Source organism: Myxine glutinosa, chromosome 5, assembly GCF_964187855.1.
Source record: "Myxine glutinosa chromosome 5, kmMyxGlut1.1, whole genome shotgun sequence".
In the NCBI taxonomy this organism is placed as follows: domain Eukaryota; kingdom Metazoa; phylum Chordata; class Myxini; order Myxiniformes; family Myxinidae; genus Myxine; species Myxine glutinosa.
This window is the reverse complement of record NC_136265.1, coordinates 30,861,827-30,883,400: the sequence shown is the minus strand read 5'-3', so window position 1 is coordinate 30,883,400 and position 21,574 is coordinate 30,861,827. Positions and strand designations below refer to the sequence as shown.

At 43.6% G+C, this 21,574-nt stretch overlaps 1 protein-coding gene across 1 annotated transcript; it reads left to right on the top strand.

The window, feature by feature from the left end:
• The first annotated feature begins 39 nt into the window (after positions 1-39).
• On the top strand, positions 40-20,820 carry LOC137428121 (uncharacterized). Its single transcript, XM_068118052.2, has 2 exons — positions 40-143; positions 16,466-20,820. Exons 1-2 carry the CDS (start codon positions 86-88, stop codon positions 18,496-18,498), a joined length of 2,091 nt encoding a protein of 696 aa, XP_067974153.2. The 5' UTR covers positions 40-85; the 3' UTR covers positions 18,499-20,820.
• The last annotated feature ends 754 nt before the right edge of the window (positions 20,821-21,574 follow it).

The window sequence follows — 21,574 nt, the reverse complement described above, 5'->3', positions numbered from 1 at the left end:
CTCCACGGCCGTGACGTCATTCCATTTCTCCACAGATGAAACGGGTCGAGTGATACCCGGAGGTTTCCATGGTAACGTTCCTCCGATGTTGAACGTCACACCTGTGAAGGAAGAGTCGTGTGAAGATTCCTTCACAACGGAAGGTGAGAAATGAATGAAACTCTGTGGTTTAGTCTGTGGCTGCACCATTTTTCTGGGGGCTGCTCATGTGCCCCCCATTACCAATCAGCTAGTACTTATTTTGCTGATTTCGCAAGGATGACCGGCTGAGTCAACCCACCAGGTGTTAATTCAACGGCACGACAGGGTCTCAAACTCAGGATCATAATATCTAAATCCAACACCAGGTTAAAGCTCAGTTGATACTCGAGCTTTTTGTACACCGCACTATTCCCATTCCATCTCCAGGTGCTGCATGACGTCATCGCCAGGCACCGAAGGGGGCCCGAAAATGACGCACACCGAAAGGGAGTACTCAGTTTTCATTCCGATTTATTGTTTGTTTGTTTGTTTTCTTGTTTGTTTGTTTGTTTGTTTGTTTATTTGTCCGGGCGATATCTCAGTCATCCTTTGAGCTAGGAAGCTGAAATTTTGGCGCAATAGTGAGCAAGTACTTTGGCAAAAACTTAATTTTTTGTTTGTTGATTAATCAATTAATTGATTAGTTACTTCATTATTATCGATTTATTAATCACTTATTTATTTTCTTTCTCATCTGGGCATTATCTCAGGCACCTTTTGAGCTAGGAAGCTGATATTTGGACACGACAATGACCAAGTGATGTGGCTATAAAGGCTATTTTAGATTTATTGATTAATCGATTAATTTATTTATTGATTAATCGATTAATTATTTATTTATTAATCAATTAATTTTTTGATTAATGACTTCTTTCTGTTTTTTGTATACAACATCGAGGCTCGTGTTAGAGCTAAAATTCATCACAAAAAAACAAACTGACACGTAAAACATATGATAAAGGGAGCGGGAGAAGATGGGGAGAGAGAGGGGAGCACATAAGGGAGGGGGATTGGGGGAGGAGGCATGGGAAGGGGGGAGGTGAGAGAGGTATAAAACACATGGACAATGCTAGGACATCAACCCTCCTGCTTTTCTACTCTTCATTGCTTTTATTGCTTCCTCAACTTCCTTCTCAATTATCTTCTATCTCCCAATGGTGAAGAATCACTTAATAAATTGTACTAGCCGGATCCGAATCCGGATCTTCACCAAAATCTAATCATTTCATCCTTGTTACAAAACACATCTCTGCCAAATTTCGTTCGAATCCATCCACAACCTTTTGAGGTATTTTGTTCACCAACGGACAGACAAACAGACAGACAGACAGGGGTGAAAACACAACCTCCATCCCCCCTTGGCGGCGGACGTAATAACATCAGGTGGGTTCATCCTTCTGACAGTGATAAAAAAAGGAGTACCAGTTTACTGGGACGAATGAGCCATTCAGGTATCCTACGTCGGAGTGGTGACCCATCCAGGATTGCACACCGTAGCCATGGAAAAAATGCCTTGGCAGCCCTCCTATGTGTCTGAAAAAGAAGTGCTTCTTCTACTTCTTGTTTTTGTTCTTCTTATTTTGTTACTCACTTCCCTCATTTGATGAAAAAGCTAACAGAAAGTAGCTTTGATGACTAACATAGTTATACTCTAAAATGAAAGACAAAACTCACACGTTTTAAATATATTTATTTATTTATATTTATATATTTTTATATATTTATTTATATTTATATTTTATATATATTTATAATATTTATAATATATATTTATTTTATATTTATAATATTATAATATTTATAATATATATTTTATATATAATTTTATATTTATTTAAATTTAAAAGACAAAATACTGAAATTTTTTAATATTTTTTATTTTAATCGTCTGTCACTCAACAACCCTCAGTGAGACATGCCCTTCAGCATTGGAACACAGGAGAAGAAATAAGCACTCTATCAGAAAGTCACTCGACAGCCTCTTCCTTCTCTTCAGACCTTGGGAAAAAAAAAAACAAGATGGTGAAACACTTGGAATATGTCTTTTCATCCTGACAAATGTCGCACTCTCACTAACTCTCTCCGTGTGGCAAACCCGGTGTGTGGCAAACCCTCCTATCTACTTTCTTTAACAATCCTCTTGAGCAGGGTCTCATCATTATTCAGGAGGGTCATTCAAACTCCTGGATCTCATTATAAGCCACAAACCTTCTTGGACAAACCACATTTCAAAGTTGACCTCCAAAGTCAGCCGCCGACTGGGCAACCTCCGTTGTACAAAGCCCTTCCTTGGCACACCTGAACTTCTATCTACCTGCAAGGCTTTCCTCCACATCTTGCTCAGGGGAAACCAAGGTCTTCAAGATCATTGGTATCTCCCGTGATTATGCTGAGTCTATGCACCTATCACTCACCATCACAGAGAGGTCGGTGGACTCTGTCTTCTACCTCCTTCTTTCTGGTTTTGCACCCTCTGCTCTTTCCGTGCTTTTCCCCCAACCCTTCCCACCCCCCTTGCCACCCCCCGCCCCCCCACCTCCCCTCCCCCAGGTTTCTGCACAGCTCACACCGTCCACCATCAACCCTCTTCTGGGTAAACTACCTGAATCCACAATCGCTGCTCACCTCCACTGATTTGTTCTTTTTTTCTCACCTGTGGGATCAACTTCCACATCCTCTTCAATCTCATTCTTCCCTTTTCTACCCTCGCTAACCCCACCCAAATCCCTCATTTTCCAGTGTTCCTCCTTGGGGTTTCCATGCAGGTTTTGCATCCTGTTGTTGTCTGTGACGTCCTGATCCACTTGGTGTGCTCGGTCTTCCCCGAGCCTTGACTTTGTATATAAAAACAACAAAGACTAGAACGCCACTCAGTAGAGCGCATACTCCCGCCGTGGGTTTAGTTGGAATAATACGTTTTGTTTCACATCCCCTCTCCCCAAAACAATAAATGAAAAGAAAGTAAGCCCTAACTGTGAGATAATTTATTTTGATATATCTCGGAATTAGAGGAGAAAAACATCATTTAAGAATAAGAATAAAAGCTTTAATGCAGTAAAACAGAAAAAATCTTTCCCAAAAAAAATTCCTGGATCCGGAATAATATCCTGAGCTTCACCAAGAACTAACCAATTCTTCCTTATCCCAAGGGCAATAATCCCACCAACTTTCATCCAAATCCGTTCAGAACTTTTCCAGATATCTTGTTCACAAACACACGAACACACACACACACACACACACACACACACACACACACACACACACGGACGGACACGATTGAATGCGTTACTCCCTAGCGGGAGTAATAAACCTGAAAATCGCAGAGCCAGAACCAGAATTATTTATTTGGTCTGGGAAGCCCATGTGAGGTTTCTTCTTCTTCAGCCTCTCACAACCCTGGGTGAATATGCGATCTTTTTTTTAAAAAAGTTGGAATTTTGCCAAATCTGTTTTATTCGTTTGTTAATATACCTCAGCCATTGACAAATCTGGAACTAAGTCTTTATAAGTTCATCAAATACTGACACCGCGAATGACATTCGCTGAGGTAAATGTTGATATCTCTTCTGAGGTTAAAAAAAAAACAAAAAAACGGTTTTGAAGCATTATACGTATCAAACGATACATTTTATGAAACGGGGAAACCTAATACACACTTTGGTGGTTTTAAAATGACAGAATATGTCTTTATTAGAAGAAAAAAAAATGAACATTGAAGACGATGCTACTAAAAAAAAATACACCGCTCTAACGCATAACCACGAGTTTAAACTACATTTACACCAAATATGAAAACTATTTTCATATCGCAATGTTAAATATAGAATACTAGCAGAAGTACCCGGCATTGCCTGGGCGGGGGAGTGGAGGGGAGGGGAACGGGGGGGGGGGAGGGGAGAAGAGGGGGGGGGAGGGGAGAAGAGGGGGAGGGGGAGGGGGAGAGGGGAGAAGAGGGGGGATGGGGAGGGATGGGAGGGGGGGAGGGGGAGGGTGAGGGATGGGAGGGTGAGGGGGGTCGGAGGGGGGAGGGCGAGGGGGAGGGGGACGGGAGGGCCAGTCAACAATGACGTTGCAGTTCTCATGGTCGGAGAGCAGCACAACAATCGCGACATCGTCCTGCATCTTTGCAAGAGCACGAAGCGGATTTTGGAGACTCACCGATCCTGTGACCCACGCCCTCCAGTACCGGCGTTGCCGGGCGGGGGAAGGGAGACCCGTACTTTCCCAGCCCGTACATTCGCCGTCTCGACTCAAGCTCGTATTCGATTCGTATTCGAAATCGAAAGGGGAAAGGGGAAATCCTTCGTATTCGAATTCGTCAACACGAAATAAGAAGACGAGCAGAAGTACCCGGCATTGCCGGGCGGGGGAGGGGAGGGGAGGGAAACGGGGGGGATTGGAGGAGAGGGGGGGAGGGGAGAAGAGGGGGGGGGTGGGAAGTACCCGGCATTCCGTGTATAAACGTGAGGGAGAAGAGTGGGGAGGGGGAGGGATGGGAGAGGGGAGGGGGGAGGGGGGATGGGTAGGGGGGAGGGGAACGAGTAGAGAGGAGGGGGAAAAGGGAGGGGGAGGAGGTAGGGTGGAGGGGCAAGGGAGGAGGGAAGGGGAGGGCCAGTCAACAATGACGTTGCGGTTCTCATGGTCGGAGAGCAGCACAACAATCGCGACATCGTCCTGAATCTTCGCAACAGCACGAAGCGGATTTTGGAGACTCACCGATCCTGTGACGCCCTCCAGTACCGGCGTTGCCGGGTGGGGGAAGGGAGACCCGTACATTCCCAACCCGTACATTCGCCCTCTCGACTCAAGCTCACTCGGACAAAAGCCTCGCACAAATTATACCGTGAAGGCCCAATGGCCATGTCTATGCCACAAATCAAGTACGTGAGCGAGTCGGGCGCACTGAATTGAAAATATATAGAACGCTCATACTCCGTGAAAAGTGAAGCCAACTGGCGGCGGAGATGGAACATCACGTGATCGCTCTGAGCGAATCAGCGCGCTGCTCTGCCACCGGTCAGTATCCGTGTATAATATTCCTCGCTGAAAAAAAATCTATGTGAAACATGCTACTATCTATGCTAAATCATGCTAAATGCTAATCATGCTAAAATCTATGCTACTTGCTGTGAGTTTATGGCGGCAAGGAACATCACGTGATCACGTCACGAACATCATTCGTGATCACGTCATCACGTGATCGTGATCGTCATCAATGAGCGCGAATCAGCGAATCAGCGCACTGGAAATTTTCCTTCCTTACTCATGGCGTAAATAAATATACTGCCGTAAATATGGTACATTATTAAAAAATAAATGTACTACAATATTTTTGAAAAATTTCATTGGTTGCTAGGACACGGCAGCATGTAAAAACCGTTTGAATATTTGAAATACAGTTTGATCCAGAGGTAAGTGGTATGGTCTTGCTGGTTGGTGGACACGATATGTGTAAGGGAAATTATTTTGGTGTCCTGTATCTGGTCGTGCTAGTTGGTGAACACGATAAATTTAAGGGAAATGATTTTCTATCATTCTTCTGAGTGGTTGCTTCTCCTTCCCCGTATTTTTGTTCATTTTATTGTTTTTTTCCACTCTTGAGTTGTGGGCCTTCCTTGAGTGGTATTACTGGTATTTGCTCAGCGCACTCCCGCTCATCGTCCCAGCGCACCTGGTCACAACAACGCACACAATCGCACCGCCTGCCTACGAACCCTGGCTAAATCACCTGAATTCATCCCTGCTGTTCAAAACAACATCAAGCTCACCCTGTTCAACACCCGGTCCCTCAACAACAAATGCCTCATCCTGAACGAATACATCCTGGATAACAAACTGGACTTTCTCTGTCACACCGAAACCTGGCAACAACCTCTGGACTACTACACACTCAACCTCACCACACCCAATGGATATTCCTACGTCAATAAACCACGCTCGGGGGGCCGAGGTGGTGGAATTGCCGTTATCCACCGTCAAGACATCAGGACCAGCCTCATCCCCATCGCCTCATCCTCATCATTTGAACACCTGGCTTTTAAACTCTCTGGTCGCACGCAGTCAGTCATGGCTGTCGTCTACCGCCCTCCCAAACCACACCCATCATTCCTGTCTGACTTCTCCTACTTTCTGACCCAGCTATGTTCCCTCTCCCCCTCAATCCTCCTCCTCGGTGATTTCAATATCCACATGGACTCCACTGACTCCAGAATAACCACTGACTTCACTGATTTACTCACCTGCTTTAACCTCACTCAACATGTCGACTTTGCTACCCATATCCGTGGTCACATTTTGGACCTTGTCTGCTCCACTGGATTAAATTTTCACCATCTCTCTGGCTCCGACCTCACCCTCTCTGACCACTTAGCTATCACTATGACCATCAACATCCCCACCCCAACACCAAGACATTATCGCACTATCAACTTCCGTAAGCTAAACACTCTTTCACCTACCTCATTCTCATCCACCCTCTCTGAAAAAATGTCCACTTCTCCCTTCGTTGACCTCCACACCCCTTCCGACCTCACTGACTACTACAACCACACTCTCTCCTCCTGCCTTGACCAGCTTGCGCCTGTAAAAACCAAAACAGTTTCTTTCACCCATTCTGCTCCCTGGTTTACCCCTGAACTCCGCCTGATGAAAACTCGTGCTCGCCAACTTGAAAGACTCTGCAATAAAACAGGTCTCACAGTTCACTCCCAAGCCTACAAGGACCACCAACAACACTACAAAGATGCCCTCTCCCGCGCCCGCTCCGCCTACTACTCTCAAATTATCCACTCTGGCTCCGGAAACCCAAAAGCACTCTTCTCGACAATAAACAAACTCCTCCGCCCCCTGAACACCACCACCCAGTCATTCACAGTAGACAACAGCATCTCCTTCCTCTCTTTCTTCCAATGCAAAATTGACAACATCTACAACAGCTTGACCACCGCCGCACCCGCTCCCCCTCCAACCACCTGCCCCCCCCTTGTCCTGCCATCCCCTGTCTCGGTTCTCCCCAATCTCCCCTACTGACCTCTCTGAACTCCTCATAGGAATGAAAACTGCCACCTGCACTCTTGACCCCATCCCCTCCAGCTTTGTCAAGGCCTCCCTCCCTGCTCTCTCTCCACTTATCATTGCAACAATAAACTCCTCCCTGTCTACAGGCATTGTCCCACCTTCCCTCAAAATTGCTGCTGTTACCCCCATTCTAAAAAAACCTGGTCTAAACCCTGACACCCTAAACAACGTCAGACCCATCTCCAACCTACCCTTTCTGTCAAAAGGTTTGGAACGCGCTGTAGCCACTCAACTCAAACATCACCTCTCTGCCAATAACCTGTATGAAACATTCCAATCCGGATTCCGCTCCAACCACAGTACTGAAACTGCTCTCCTCAAAATCACCAATGACCTTCTCCTCTCCTCTGACGCTGGCAACCTCAACATTCTCGTCCTCCTCGACCTCAGCGCTGCCTTTGACACCATCGATCACACCATCCTCCTCACCCGACTTGAATCCACCTTTAACGTTACCGGCACTGCCCTCTCTTGGATTAAATCATACCTCTCTGACAGACGCCAGTTCATCTCCATCAATAACTGCAAATCCCCCACTGCTCCCCTCCCCCAAGGTGTCCCCCAAGGTTCAGTTCTTGGCCCTCCTCTTCATCCTTTACCTGTCCCCCCTCGGTCACCTAATCCGCCGTCATGGTCTCCAATTCCACTGCTTCGCCGATGACATCCAGCTTTTCATCTCCACCAAGTCCGTCTCCACCGACACCCACTCTATCCTGACAAACTGCATCACTGAAATAAAATCCTGGCTTCAAATCAACTTCCTCAAGCTTAACTGTGATAAATCTGAAATAATCATCATTGGCCCAAAAACGCTCACAAAATCCACCCATAACTTTGCCCTCAACATCGACGGTATCCCAGTATCCACCTCCCCTCACATCCGGAATCTTGGCGTCATCTTTGACCAAATCCTCTCCTTCGACAAATACACTAAACAGATCACAAAGTCAGCCTTCTTTCACCTGAAAAACATTGCCCGTCTCCGCTCATCCCTCTCCTCCACGGCTGCAGAAACCCTCATCCACGCCTTCATCACCTCCCGTCTGGACTACTGCAATAGCCTCCTCTATGGTTCACCCTCAAAAAATCACCAATAAACTCCAATACATTCAGATCTCCGCTGCCCATCTACTCACCCATTTGCGAACCCGTGACCACATCACCCCCGTCCTTTACAAGCTTCACTGGCTCCCCATCCCCCAGAGAATCCAGTACAAAATCCTCCTCTTGACATACAAAGCCCTCCATAACCTGGCCCCATCCTACCTGGCTGACCTCCTCTCCAGACACACTCCCATCCGCAACCTCCGCTCTGCTGGTACCAACCTCCTGACCCCCTCCATCCGGACCAAATTCAGATCCTGGGGGGACAGGGCCTTCTCCATCGCTGCTCCCACCCTCTGGAACTCACTACCTCACACCATCAGAGACTCCTCCTCACTCACCACATTCAAAACATCACTCAAGACCCACCTGTTCAACACTGCATTCAACATTCAACCCACAGCATTTAACCCCTGACTATCTCTTCTCCTTCTCCCTCCTTTTGCTTTAAATATTTCCCTATTGATTGTTGTCTTTTTGCAATTGTTGTTTTCATGTATTGTTATGCATTATGTTTTCCACTCTGTCAAAGCGCTTTTGGGCTTCTTGAAAAGCGCTATACAAAATAAATGAATTATTATTATTATTATTATTACATTTATCATCATCATCATTGGAATGTCTGTTGTAAAGATACGGACATCAAGTCCGTATCTTGACGCAGAGCATCAAGCACCATCTTTTTATACCAGGCAACGGCAACGGCAACGCACTAACGCAGACCTCGCTCGGCCCCGCCCACAGCGACCTCTCTCGGCCCCGCCCATAGCTGCCTCGCTCGGCCCCGCCCACAGCGACCTCGCTCGGTCCCGCCCACAGCGACCTCGCCCGGCCCCGCCCACAGCGACCTCGCTCGGTCCCGCCCACAGCGACCTTGCTCGGTCCCTCCCACAGCGGCATCACTCCGCCCTACACGGCACTATCTATATATTATTCGTACAATGCCGGGTACTTCTGCTCGCTGAAAAAAAATCTATGTGAAACATGCTACTATCTATGCTAAATCATGCTAAATCATGCTAAATGCTAATCAACCGGGTACTTCTGCATGATTAGTAATCATGCAGAAGTACCCGGCAAAAACGTAATCGCTTTTCGCTCTGAAATACGTGCGAACGCGTAACTGAGTTAATGGCGGCAACGAACATCACGTGATCGCTCTGAGCGAATCAGCGCACTGCTCTGCTACCGGTCAGATTCCGGTCATAATATTCCGCGCTGAGGTAAAAATATGGTAAAAAAAATATTATGAAATACATTTTTAGGTCGGCCATGTTCTTCCCAGGCTCAATGGCCATGTCTGTGCCAAATATCAAGTACGTGAGCCTCTCCGTTTAGGAGTCTATCGGTAACATTACACACACACACACACACACACACACACACACACACACACACACACACACACACACAAACTGTGTTTTATATATATAGATAATGTTAAAAAAAAATGAGCCCTATCTTCCAATGGTAAAAAAAATCCTTCAAAAAATTCCTGGATCGGGAATAATATCCTGAGCTACACCAAAAACTAATCAATTCTTCCTTATTCCAAGGGCAATCATCCCACCAACTTTCATCCAAATCCGTTCAGAACTTTTCCAGATATCTTGTTCACAAACACACGAACACACACACACACATGGACACGAGTGAATGCATTACTCCCTGGCGGGAGTAAAAATGATGGGATGGACACCCCATAGGTTTAATACAACACAAATCCTCAAATATCTTCCAAGATACAAAGTTATAAACCTATAAAATACCTACCAGTCTGTGGATGATTTCACTCATTAAACTTTTGGACAGCATCGCTAATCTACGAAACTGACCGACTCAAAGTAGTCCGATTGTAATTCTTCTTCTGCTTCTTTTCAGATGGCCTAACTCAAAATTGGGTTAAGCTCAGGACTTTCGTTGAACACATATGTACTGCATTTAATAGTGGTAAGGTCAAACTACTAAAAAATTTCATAACTTGAAAGGAATCCACGTAAAGTAGGCATAACTGCTTTTAACTACGCATATAAATATTCAGGGAAACAAGGGATGGTGGGATCACACTTGTCAATCAGCCTGGTGAGGTCGCGGCCACGGCGACCCAATTGCCCGAGGGCCAGTCACACCTAATTTGGTGTGGTTAAAAGTGTAAGAATTACGCACCGTCTGTCGACCATTACCAATAATTATCACATAAGTACGATTATTATGACAGGCATGATGGCACATGGACAGAGTGCACAAACTTTCTTCCGTCTATAAAGATGGCAGGCATGCACACACACAGCCATGTCATGCAGTTTGGGACCATCCCCACATCTTTCTTTGAATAATGGTTGTGCAATTCACAATCATGACAAACACTAGCTAATAAACTGCGTGTGGGCGTGCGCGTCGTTTGTGGTTATCTCCACATGCGGGTTTCAGAAGGTGGAACGGAGTCCTCTCAGGGCTCAAAGTATCCATCCCCGTTTTGGGAAAGGATCACGATTCATGGACCAAGCCGTGAAGTTTTCTTGTTCTCAAAGTTTTGTTCCGAGGGCTCTTCAGGATCATCACTGAGCCCCTGACAGCTTCCATCTGCAGTTTGTTTGTTCCCAGGGATGGTTTTGGAAATCTCCGTAAGGTTCTTCTTTATTTATTATTCCCTTTACTCCAATTATCACTTACAGTGCATCTGCATGTGCATCTGTCAGTCATAACGTTTTACCATTTGAGGTTTTGTCATCAAGAATTGGAAAAATTGTAAAAGCCTGCTGTGTATTCGCCCGACTGTGCCCCATATGGATGTCAAACCAGTATTGCTTGAAAACAAAGATCAGACTGTACAATATCAACATCAAATCCATTATTTTGTATGGATCAGAATGTTGGCGTGCCATCGAGACTGATATCAATAAGATAGTCATTTCATAACGGATGTCTTTGGAAAATATGTCGCATCTTCTGGCTTGCCTCTTCGCCACGTGGGACTTGCCTCTTCGCCAAGTGTGACTTGCCTCTTCGCCAAGTGGGACTTGTCTCTTCGCCAAGTGGGACTTGCCTCTTCGCCAAGTGGGACTTGCCTCTTCGCCAAGTGGGACTTGCCTCTTCGCCAAGTGGGACTTGCCTCTTCGCCAAGTGGGACTGGCCTCTTCGCCAAGTGGGACTTGCCTCTTCGCCAAGTGGGACTTGCCTCTTCGCCAAGTGGGACTTGCCTCTTCGCCAAGTGGGACTTGCCTCTTTGCCAAGTGGGACTTGCCTCTTCGCCACGTGGGACTTGCCTCTTCGCCACGTGGGACTTGCCTCTTCGCCAAGTGTGACTTGCCTCTTCGCCAAGTGGGACTTGCCTCTTCGCCAAGTGTGACTTGCCTCTTCGCCAAGTGGGACTTGCCTCTTCGCCAAGTGGGACTTGCCTCTTCGTCAAGTGTGACTTGCCTCTTCGCCAAGTGTGACTTGTCTCTTCGCCAAGTGGGACTAGCCTCTTCGCCAAGTGGGACTTGCCTCTTCGCCAAGTGGGACTTGCCTCTTCGCCAAGTGGGACTTGCCTCTTCGCCAAGTGGGACTTGCCTCTTCGCCAAGTGGGACTTGCCTCTTCGCCAAGTGGGACTTGCCTCTTCGCCAAGTGGGACTTGCCTCTTCGCCAAGTGGGACTTGCCTCTTCGCCAAGTGGGACTTGCCTCTTCGCCAAGTGGGACTTGCCTCTTCGCCAAGTGGGACTTGCCTCTTCGCCAAGTGGGACTTGCCTCTTCGCCAAGTGGGACTTGCCTCTTCGCCAAGTGGGACTTGCCTCTTCGCCAAGTGGGACATGCCTCTTCGCCAAGTGGGACTTGCCTCTTCGCCAAGTGGGACTTGCCTCTTCGCCAAGTGGGACTTGCCTCTTCGCCAAGTGGGACTTGCCTCTTCGCCAAGTGGGACTTACCTCTTTGCCAAGTGGGACTTTTTCTGTTCTACTTGTGACTTTTCCCTATGCCACTAACCAAAATGATGAAGACAAATAAAGACAAATTGAGGAAGACAAATGATGAATTGCGAAAGATGATGGGAATAGAGCCTGTGATTGATGCTGTGAAGAGGAACAGGTTGAGATGGTTTGGTCATGTGTTGAGGAAGGATGAAAGTGACTGGTTGAGAAGAGTGATGGAAATGAATGTAGAAGGAAGTAGAGGACGGGGAAGACCGAGAAAGACTTGGCTGAAGATGGTGGAAGAAGAAATGCGGGCAAGGGGGTTAACAAGGAGATATGCAGAAAATAGGGCAAAACGGAGAAGATTGTCATGGGGACCGCAAGGCTAACCTAGCTTCCCGCTCTAGCAGGGAAAATGGCCTTAAAATGCATGTTGTTGTGTTGTACTAACCAAGATGAGCAGAACCTCAAAAAAAATGAAAAGAAAATTAATGAATTATATATTGCACCCTCTTAGCTTGGTGCTGATGTGATTTACCAATAGGGGGCCTTCTGATTATGACTGGTGAACCTCAAGTGTTATTGCTGAAAGCCCTCAGACAGAAGGTCCAACATGGTCTTTGGGTCTTGGGGGACTAAGTGTTCTAATAGGTTCCTCGATGTCTTAGGGATATAAAAGGTCTTCAGGTTATAAATGTCTTGTGGGTCTTTGGGGTCTGAAAGATATTTCGGATCTTTGGGTCTTAAAGGTTGTTGGGGGTCTTTCGGGTCTTATGGGACCAGTAAGCCTCTGGGAACATTTCATAGGCTTTAAGAATTGCCGTTTTTACCTCGTCATACTGTGCATACAGATCAATAGGTAAAGCAAAGTAAACATCTTGAGCTTTCCCTGCAAAAACACTTTGCAATAACATAGTCCAAGATTCTTTAGGCCATTGCAAGGTTTTTGCCACTTTTTCAAAGTGAAGGAAAGTACTTATCTACTTCTCTTTCATTAAAGGGGTGTTCTTTAAACAAGTCCACATGTCTGGTAATGTCCCAAGATTTTTGACCTGTCTACAGAGATTGGGGCCCCATGATCGCAGGCAGAGATCGAAATGAGCCCCAAATATAGTCTATTTCCACTCTGTAATTCTAATTCCCTTAGTTTAATCTGTCCCTGCATCTCCGGTCCTTTAATTTCCATTGCTTTAATATCCATTTGTTTAATCCTTCCTCTCTCCTGAATCTCCATTTCTTTTCTCTTATGTTCCCTTTCTTCCTCTTGGCCCTAAATCTCTTTTTCTTGGAAATGTAACTCCAATCGCATCTCCACATTTTCACCCTTTTCATCTTTTAACAACTGCAATGTTTGTGCTTCCCATCGCTTCTCCTCTACCAAATAGTTTACCACCAATGTCAGAATTTCTGCTTTCTTTGAACGTGGTCTAACCTCGATGTCACAATATGTAGTCAACTCCAAAATCGGATTTCTTTAACTTGCATCTCGTGAATCAACAAACTATTTTGCATTAAATGCCATTATCGTTTTTGGGTTTCACCTGGTTATCTTTTAATCACTTTAGTATTAGTATTTAGCAAATTGGTTTCTTATCCTGGATAAGAATCACTTTAGAATTATTGGTAAATTGATTTTGTATCGTATGAGCCACCAATTTAGATTACGTGTCCACCTTGAGACATCAGAGCGAGTGTACCAGGTACCCTGAGGATGTCATGGTAGAAAATATTTAATGACAATAATTTGCCATGTTTGTTGTTTTACCGGTGAAACCAACATATGACAAGAGACAGAAGGATCCTTTATTAGTAATACTTATTAATACCTAATGTCTACCTTTAAAACAATAATACTGATTCAAAAAATGAGCCCTCAATGACTTTCCTAAGAATCCCCAAATTAATAAAATACAAACGTTATAGTTATCAATGCAGCTATGAATTAACTCACGAATTTCAAGGTCGCAAATGATCTCAGGTAACCAGTTTATAAAATAAACCCTAGCAGGTTACAAATGGGTAAAGGGTCAGGTGTTAACACATTTGAAAGGATTTTTTTCCAGTGGGTGGGCCTCAGGATGAATCTGACAGGCCAGATGCATTACATAAGCCCTCAGAGGGTGAAGCCTTGCTTCACCAAAGTATGCAGAAGAACCTTTAGAGGCCTTTAGAGGCCATTTTTCCCCGCAGAGCAGAGGTTGGCCTTTTTCGGGTACCTTGGTCCCCTTTTTTGAAGCAATGTTTTATGGCTGGATGACCTTCCTGCCGCCAACCCTGTTGGTCGCCTCTTGCAACACACAGGGAATTACCAGTGACTGGTACTCAATTTGCCGGCCTCGGAAGGATGACAGGCCGAGTCAACCCCCCTGGCGTTAATTCAGTGATCGACCGGGACTCGAACCCAGGATCCTCGGATCCCAAGCCAGCACCCTAACCGCTAAGCCAACACCAGGCTCTAGAAGAGCCCCAGTCCAGAGATTAAATTGTGTGCGACATTGCAGACGGGATGCACACTGTGAAATATAATGCGTACCAGAAGCAGGTTGAGGAGAGAGTGAAGGAACGGGCAGGCTGCCACCTTTATGCAGCCAGCAAGGAGATGCCTGCTGTCCTTCACTCTGTTTAAAAAAAAAGAAAAAAATAATTTAATAAAAATAATTTCATTTAGATTTTAGAACAACACTCAAGGATGCCATGACGTCGACCGATATGCCTCCGCCCACATTATTACATCATTATAATACTTCTACCAAGTTTGATTTAAATCCATTCAGCTGTTCTCAAGTTATAAACCTATTACAGACTTTGACATTTGACCTTTGACCTCTTGACTCCAAAATCTAACCAGTTCATCTTTACATCATTATACATATTTGTATTAAGTTTGAATTAGATCACTTCAGCTGTTCTCAAGTTATAGACCTGTTACAGACTTTGACCTTTGACCTCTTTACCCCACATTCTAATCAGTTAATCTTTACATCATTATACATACCTGTACCAAGTTTGAATTAGATCACTTCAGCCATTCTCAAGTTAGACCTATTACAGACTTTGACATTTGACCGTTGACCTCTTGACCCCAAAATCTATTCTGTTCATCTTTACATAATTGTACCTGGTGTTGGGCTAGCGGCTAGGGTGCCAGCTTAGGATCCTAGGATCCTGGGTTCGAATCCCGGTCGATCGCTGAATTAACGCCAGGGGGGTTGACTCAGCCTGTCATCCTTCCGAGGTCGGCAAATTGAGTACCAGTTCACTGGTAATTCCCTGTTTGTCGTAAAAAGGCGACAAAAAGGGTTGGCGGCAGGAAGGGCATCCGGCTGTAAAACATTGCTTCAAAAAAAAAAGGGGACCAAAAAAAAACAAAACAACAACCACGGTCCCCGAAAAAGGCCAACCCTCGCTTGCAGGGAAAAATGGCCTCTAAAGGTGTTTTTTTATTTTTTTTATTTTTTACATAATTGTACCAAATTTGGTCACAATCCCATCACTGGTTCACAAGTTATTTCAGGTGTGTGTGTATGTGTTCTCTGCTCACATTCTCTCTGCTCCCCTTCCCTCCTTCATTCCTCTTTTCTCCCGCCTCTGGAACAAACTCCCTCACTCTCTTCAATCCCACTCCTCCCTCCAGGTCTTTAAAACAGCTGTTCACCACCATCTCTTATCTTCCCGCATCCAAAACCTTGATATCTTCTACCCCCGTTAATTCACCCCAGATCCACTTTTTTGTGTCCGTTTTTTTTTGCGATTGATGTTGGCTCTTAAACGAGCCTCGATCTTGTATACAAAAAAAGATTTTTTTTATTTATCGCATAACAGGATTTTTGCCTAACATGACTTCTGACCTTTGACCTTATGACCCCAAAGTCTAATCAGTTCATCTTTACCTCATTATACATATTAGAATATATGACCTGTCGCTTCACTGACGGAAATACCAATCTTTGCTGCGATGTCTAATCTATGGGGGAAGAAGAAAAAAAAAAAAAAGGATTCCTAGGAGATCTTTTTTTTTTTTCTTTTTTTTTTTTGATCACAAATCACTCCCGGGAGTTACCCGAATCCACCGTAGTTGGATTTATTGAAATCCGTTCTCAAGTTATAACACAACAGACAGCCAGACATGGCTCCTTTTATAACATAGATGTGCACCAGGTTTGACTAAGATCCCTTCAGCCGTCCTCAAGTTATCGCAGTAATGAAAACCTATCCCGAATGGACGACGGGACAGCCGGACGGACAACCTGAAAACATAATGCCTCCGTTGACTTAGTCGGCGGAGGCATAAAATAATTAATGGTGGAAAAATAGGATCGTTTTATAAAACAAACATGTTTTTGTCCTTTTGTTTTCTTTCTTACTTTGCAGAGACATCTGCAGAGCATCCTGTAAACTTGTGTTCAAGTTGGGCTCAGTCGTTTTCACACAGCGCGATATTCAAAAGAAATTCGGACAGAAGGAGAACCTCATTTGCTCTGAAGAAATGCGAAATTAATCACATTGGTGAGAATATACAGCAACGTGCTGTTTTTGAAAAAGCCTTCACAAGTTCTGAATCTGCCTTAAATATCCTTGAGATCACTCTTATTGATGAAAAGCTGCACAAATGTTCTCTTTGTGAAAAATCCTTCACATCTTCATCCCACCTCAAGAAACACGAGCTGATTCATAAAGGACAAAACATGCACATATGTTGTGTTTGTAAAAAATCCTTTCCAAGTGTATATGAATTTAATATTCATGTGATGCTTCATGCTTCAGGAAAGCCTCACGAATATTCTGTTTGTCAAATATCTCCTATGTCCCCAAGCCATTTAAAGAAGCATGAGATTATTCACAAGAGGGAAACGTCACACAAATGTTCGGTTTGTAAAAAATCCTTTTCATCTTCAACCTACCTCAAGACGCATGAGATGATACACAGGGGAGAAAAGCCACACAAATGTTCCGTTTGTCAAAAATCCTTTTTGCACTCATCTGATATAAGGAGACATGACTTTATTCACAGTGGAGAAAAGCCACATAAATGTTTTGCTTGTGAAAAATTATTTGCATCTTCATCCTACCTCAAGAAACACGAGATGATTCACAGGTTAGAAAAGCTGCACAAATGTTCTGTTTGTGATAAATCCTTTTTATTTTCTTACGATCTAAAGAGACATTATTCCGTTCATAGGGGAGAAAAGCCTTACAAATGTTCTGTTTGTAAAAAATCCTTTATATCCTCATCAGGTCTAAAGAGACATGATTTAATTCACAGTGGGGAAAAGCCACACAAATGTTCTTTTTGTAAAAAGTCCTTTATATCCTCATCGGCTCTAAAAATACATAATTTTATTCACAGTGGGGAAAAGCCGCACCAATGTTCTGTTTGTAAAAAATCCTTCACTACAATGGGTAAATTAAAGATACACGAGAGGATACACAGTGGAGACAAACCGCACAAATGTTCTGTTTGTAAAAAATCCTTTGCATCTTCATCCTACCTCAAAAAACATGAGATGATTCACACTGCAGAAAAGCTGCACAGGTGTTCTGTTTGTCAAAAATCCTTCATATTCGCATCCGACCTAAAGAAACATGATTTGATTCATAGTGGAGAAAAGCCGCACAAATGTCCCATTTGTCAAAAATCTTTCACAACGAGGCGGAACGTAAAGCTACATTTCGGGATTCACATGGGAGAGAAGCCACACAAATGTTCTGTTTGTCAAAAATCCTTCATATCTTCATCCTACTTCAAAAAACACGAGATGAATCACAAGGGAGAAAAGCTGCACAAATGTTCAATTTGTCAAAAATCCTTTTCATCTTCATCCAATCTAAGCAGACATGATTTGATTCACAGTCGACAAAAGCTACATAAATGTTCTGTTTGTCAAAAATCCTTCATGACCTCATATGACCTAAAGAGACATGATTTGATTCACAGTGGAAAAAAGCCACATAAATGTTCTATTTGTCAAAAATCCTTTGTAGGAGCTCATGACCTAAAGAGACATGATTTTGTTCACAGTGGAGAAAAGCCACACAAATGTTCTCATTGTAAAAAATCATACATTACGAAGTGGAAATTAAAGTTACATGATTTTGTTCATAGGGGAGAAAAGCCACACAAATGTTCTATTTGTCAAAAATTCTTCACAGCAAAGTGGAAATTAAAGTTACATGATTTTGTTCACAAGGGAGAAAAGCCACACAAATGTTCTTTTTGTCAAAAAGCCTTCACTATGACGTGGAAATTAAAGATACACGAGAGGATACACAGTGGGGAAGATCCACACAAATGTTCTCTTTGTCAAAAAAGTTTCATGTCCACATATGACCGAAAGAGACACGAGTTGATTCACAGGGAAGAAAAGCCGCACAATGTTCTTTATGTCAAAAAGCCTTCAATATGACATGGAAATTAAAGATACACGAGAGGATAAACAGTGGGGAAGATCCACACAAATGTTCTCTTTGTCAAAAAAAGTTTCATGTCCACATATGACCGAAAGAGACATGAGTTGATTCACAGGGAAGAAAAGCCGCACAAAGAAGAAAGCCACTCTCTTTGTCAAAAATCCTTTGTATCCACATCAGATCTCAAGAGACATGATTTGTCTCACAGGAGAGATACACCGCACAAATGCTCCATTTGTCCAAAATCCTTCACAAGGAAGCAGAACTTAAAGCTACATGAAGGGAATCACAGGGGAGAAAAGCCGCACAAATGTTCAGTTTGTGAGAAGCCTTTCACGTCTTCATCTTACCTCAAGAAACACGAGATGATTCATCGTGGAGAAAAACCACACAAACGCTCCATTTGTGAAAAATCCCTTGCAACGAGTCAGAAATTAAAACTACATGAAGGGAGTCACATGGGAGAAAAGCCACACAAATGTTCTATTTGTAAAAAATCTTATTTCACCTCATATGACCAAAAGAGACATGATTTGACTCAGAGGAGAAAAGCTGCATAAATGTTCTGTTTGTCAAAAATCCTTTATATCTTCATCCTACCTCAAAAAACATGAGATGAGTCACAAGACGGAGAAGCTGCACAAATGTTGTCTGTGTCAAAAATACTTCACTACGTCATGGAAATTGAAGATACATGAGAGGATACACAGTGGAGAAAGTCTACATAAATGTTCTGTTTGTAAAAAATCCTTCATGTCCTCATTTGATGTAAAGAGACATGATTTGATTCACAGGGGGATAAAAGCCACATAAATGTTCCGTTTGTAAAAAGTCTTTTATAGCATCATCAGATCTAAAAAGACATGAATTTGTTCACAGTGGAGAAAAGCCGCACAAATGCTCTGTTTGTGAGAAATCCTTCACATCTTCATCCTACCTCAAGAAACATGAGATGCTTCATAGTGTGGAAAATCCACACAAATGTTCTGTCTGACAAAAATCGTTCAAATATTTATCCTACTTCAAGAAACATGAGATGATTCACAAGGGGAGAAAAGCCACACAAACGTTCCGTTTGTCAAAAATGCTTTATATCCTCATCTGGACTAAAGAGACATCAGAGAGTTCATAGGGGAGTAAAGCACAAAAGCACAAATATTCTGTTTGTGAAGAGACTTTCAAACATCAGCACATTTGAAGATTCATAAAAAATTTAATGAACATGGAAAAGCACGTGTCTTTTCTTATTGTAAGAAGTGCTTCACATTGTCATCCTACGAAAAGAAACGTGAAACGATTCACAAGGAAAAATAGACACACAAATGATCTGTTTGTGAAAAAGCCTTTATATCCTCATCCAATCTAAAAAGACACGATTTCATACATTGGGGAGAAAAACTGCACAAATGTTCTGTTTATGAAAAGTGTTTCAAAACACCAGCACGTTTGAAGACCCATGTAAATATTAATGAAGATGGAAAGGCACATATCTAGGCTAACCCCCGCTCTAGCAGGGAAAATGGCCTCAAAATGCATGTTGCTGTTGTTGTTGAAAAGCACATAACTGTTCTCATTGTAAGAAATGCTTGACATGAAAAGCTTGAAATTATTCAAGAGGGAGAAAAAATGTCAGGACCGTAATTAAATGATGATTAAAGCATACCAGCCCTGGACCCTGAATGCGCCCAAATTTGACTTTAAAAGCTGAGCCTGAAACGAATGTGTTTTCATCCACAGAATTGTTAATATTTTTAAAAAACTAACAGTTTCGTGTGATAATTCACTCACATTAATGTTAAAACATAATTGATCGTAACAATCCTAACTTAAAGATTCATTGCACACCTCGAGTACAACCACCAGGTTTAAACTCATTCCATCCAGCAGGTTAGTGCGAACAGAGACAGACAGTATTGTATTTTACTATAAACATCCGCTCTCCATGAGAGCGGCCAGGGGGAATCATGTTGTTATCCTTTTTATTATAATTATTGCCAATCATTATTAGTATTATTATTGTTAATATTATTAGTACTAATAATATTAAATTTATATTGTTAACATCCAAGCAGGCGACCCTGAAACAACTCACGAGATTGGCCGAGAACTTTCTTATTGTCTCGCGAATCCCACCAGTCTATCTATTGCCGCATGAATGGAAGCCTTAAGGTCTTAGTTAATTAAGACTCTTGTGATAGTTTGTTTGGTTGGTGGGCACATATGGACAATTGTTATTATTGTACACTGTTTTGCTTCTTTGTAATCCTGCCCTTGTTGGTGTTCCAGTTGATGTTCCACAATACACTATACAAACCTGACTTGGCCTCAGGGTTGATTCTGTTTGCATATGATGGTTTCATCTAACGGCTCTATCGTTAGATACACTCATTATATTATACATACCTGCACCAAAGGCACTTTTCCTGTTTGACTAATTGATTGAATAGATAAAATCGCATCACGTGACTTGGTTGTTCGGCCAAAAATTAAGATCTGTCATGTGACTGCCTATCGGCAACAGCACTCACCTGGCCCAAGGACTTCAATTTGTATGGTGACGTGGCTCTGGATGCGGGATCCGGCAGGAAGTCTCTGAGGCAGGGACTGTCGTGGTCATTTTGGCATGACCCCAGATTCGAACCGGGCAACCTGGATGGTCTGGTGACCCTTACAGTATATTTTAATTACGATTTCGAGACTTGTATGATAAATGTTTCCCAATTTGTTCTCTCCTCTGGGCTGGTTCCACTGCCTCACACCTTGCTCAACTTCATGCCGTGGAAACTAAGGCTTTCAAGATCATTGGAATCTCACGATGAAGCAGGGTCTATGGGCCTATCACTTTGCCATCGCCGACAGGCCGGTGGTCTTTCTGTCTTCTTTCGCCTCATTTCTGGTCTTGCACCCTCTGCCCTCTCCTTGCTCTGTCTCCCCAGGTATTTGCGGATGCACTTGGTCCACCAGTAACCCTCTGTTAGTGAAACTGCCTCAATCCAGAACCACTGCTCACCTCCACTCATTTATTCCTCTTTTTTTTTTTTCCCTGCCCGTGGAACCACTTTCCACACTCTC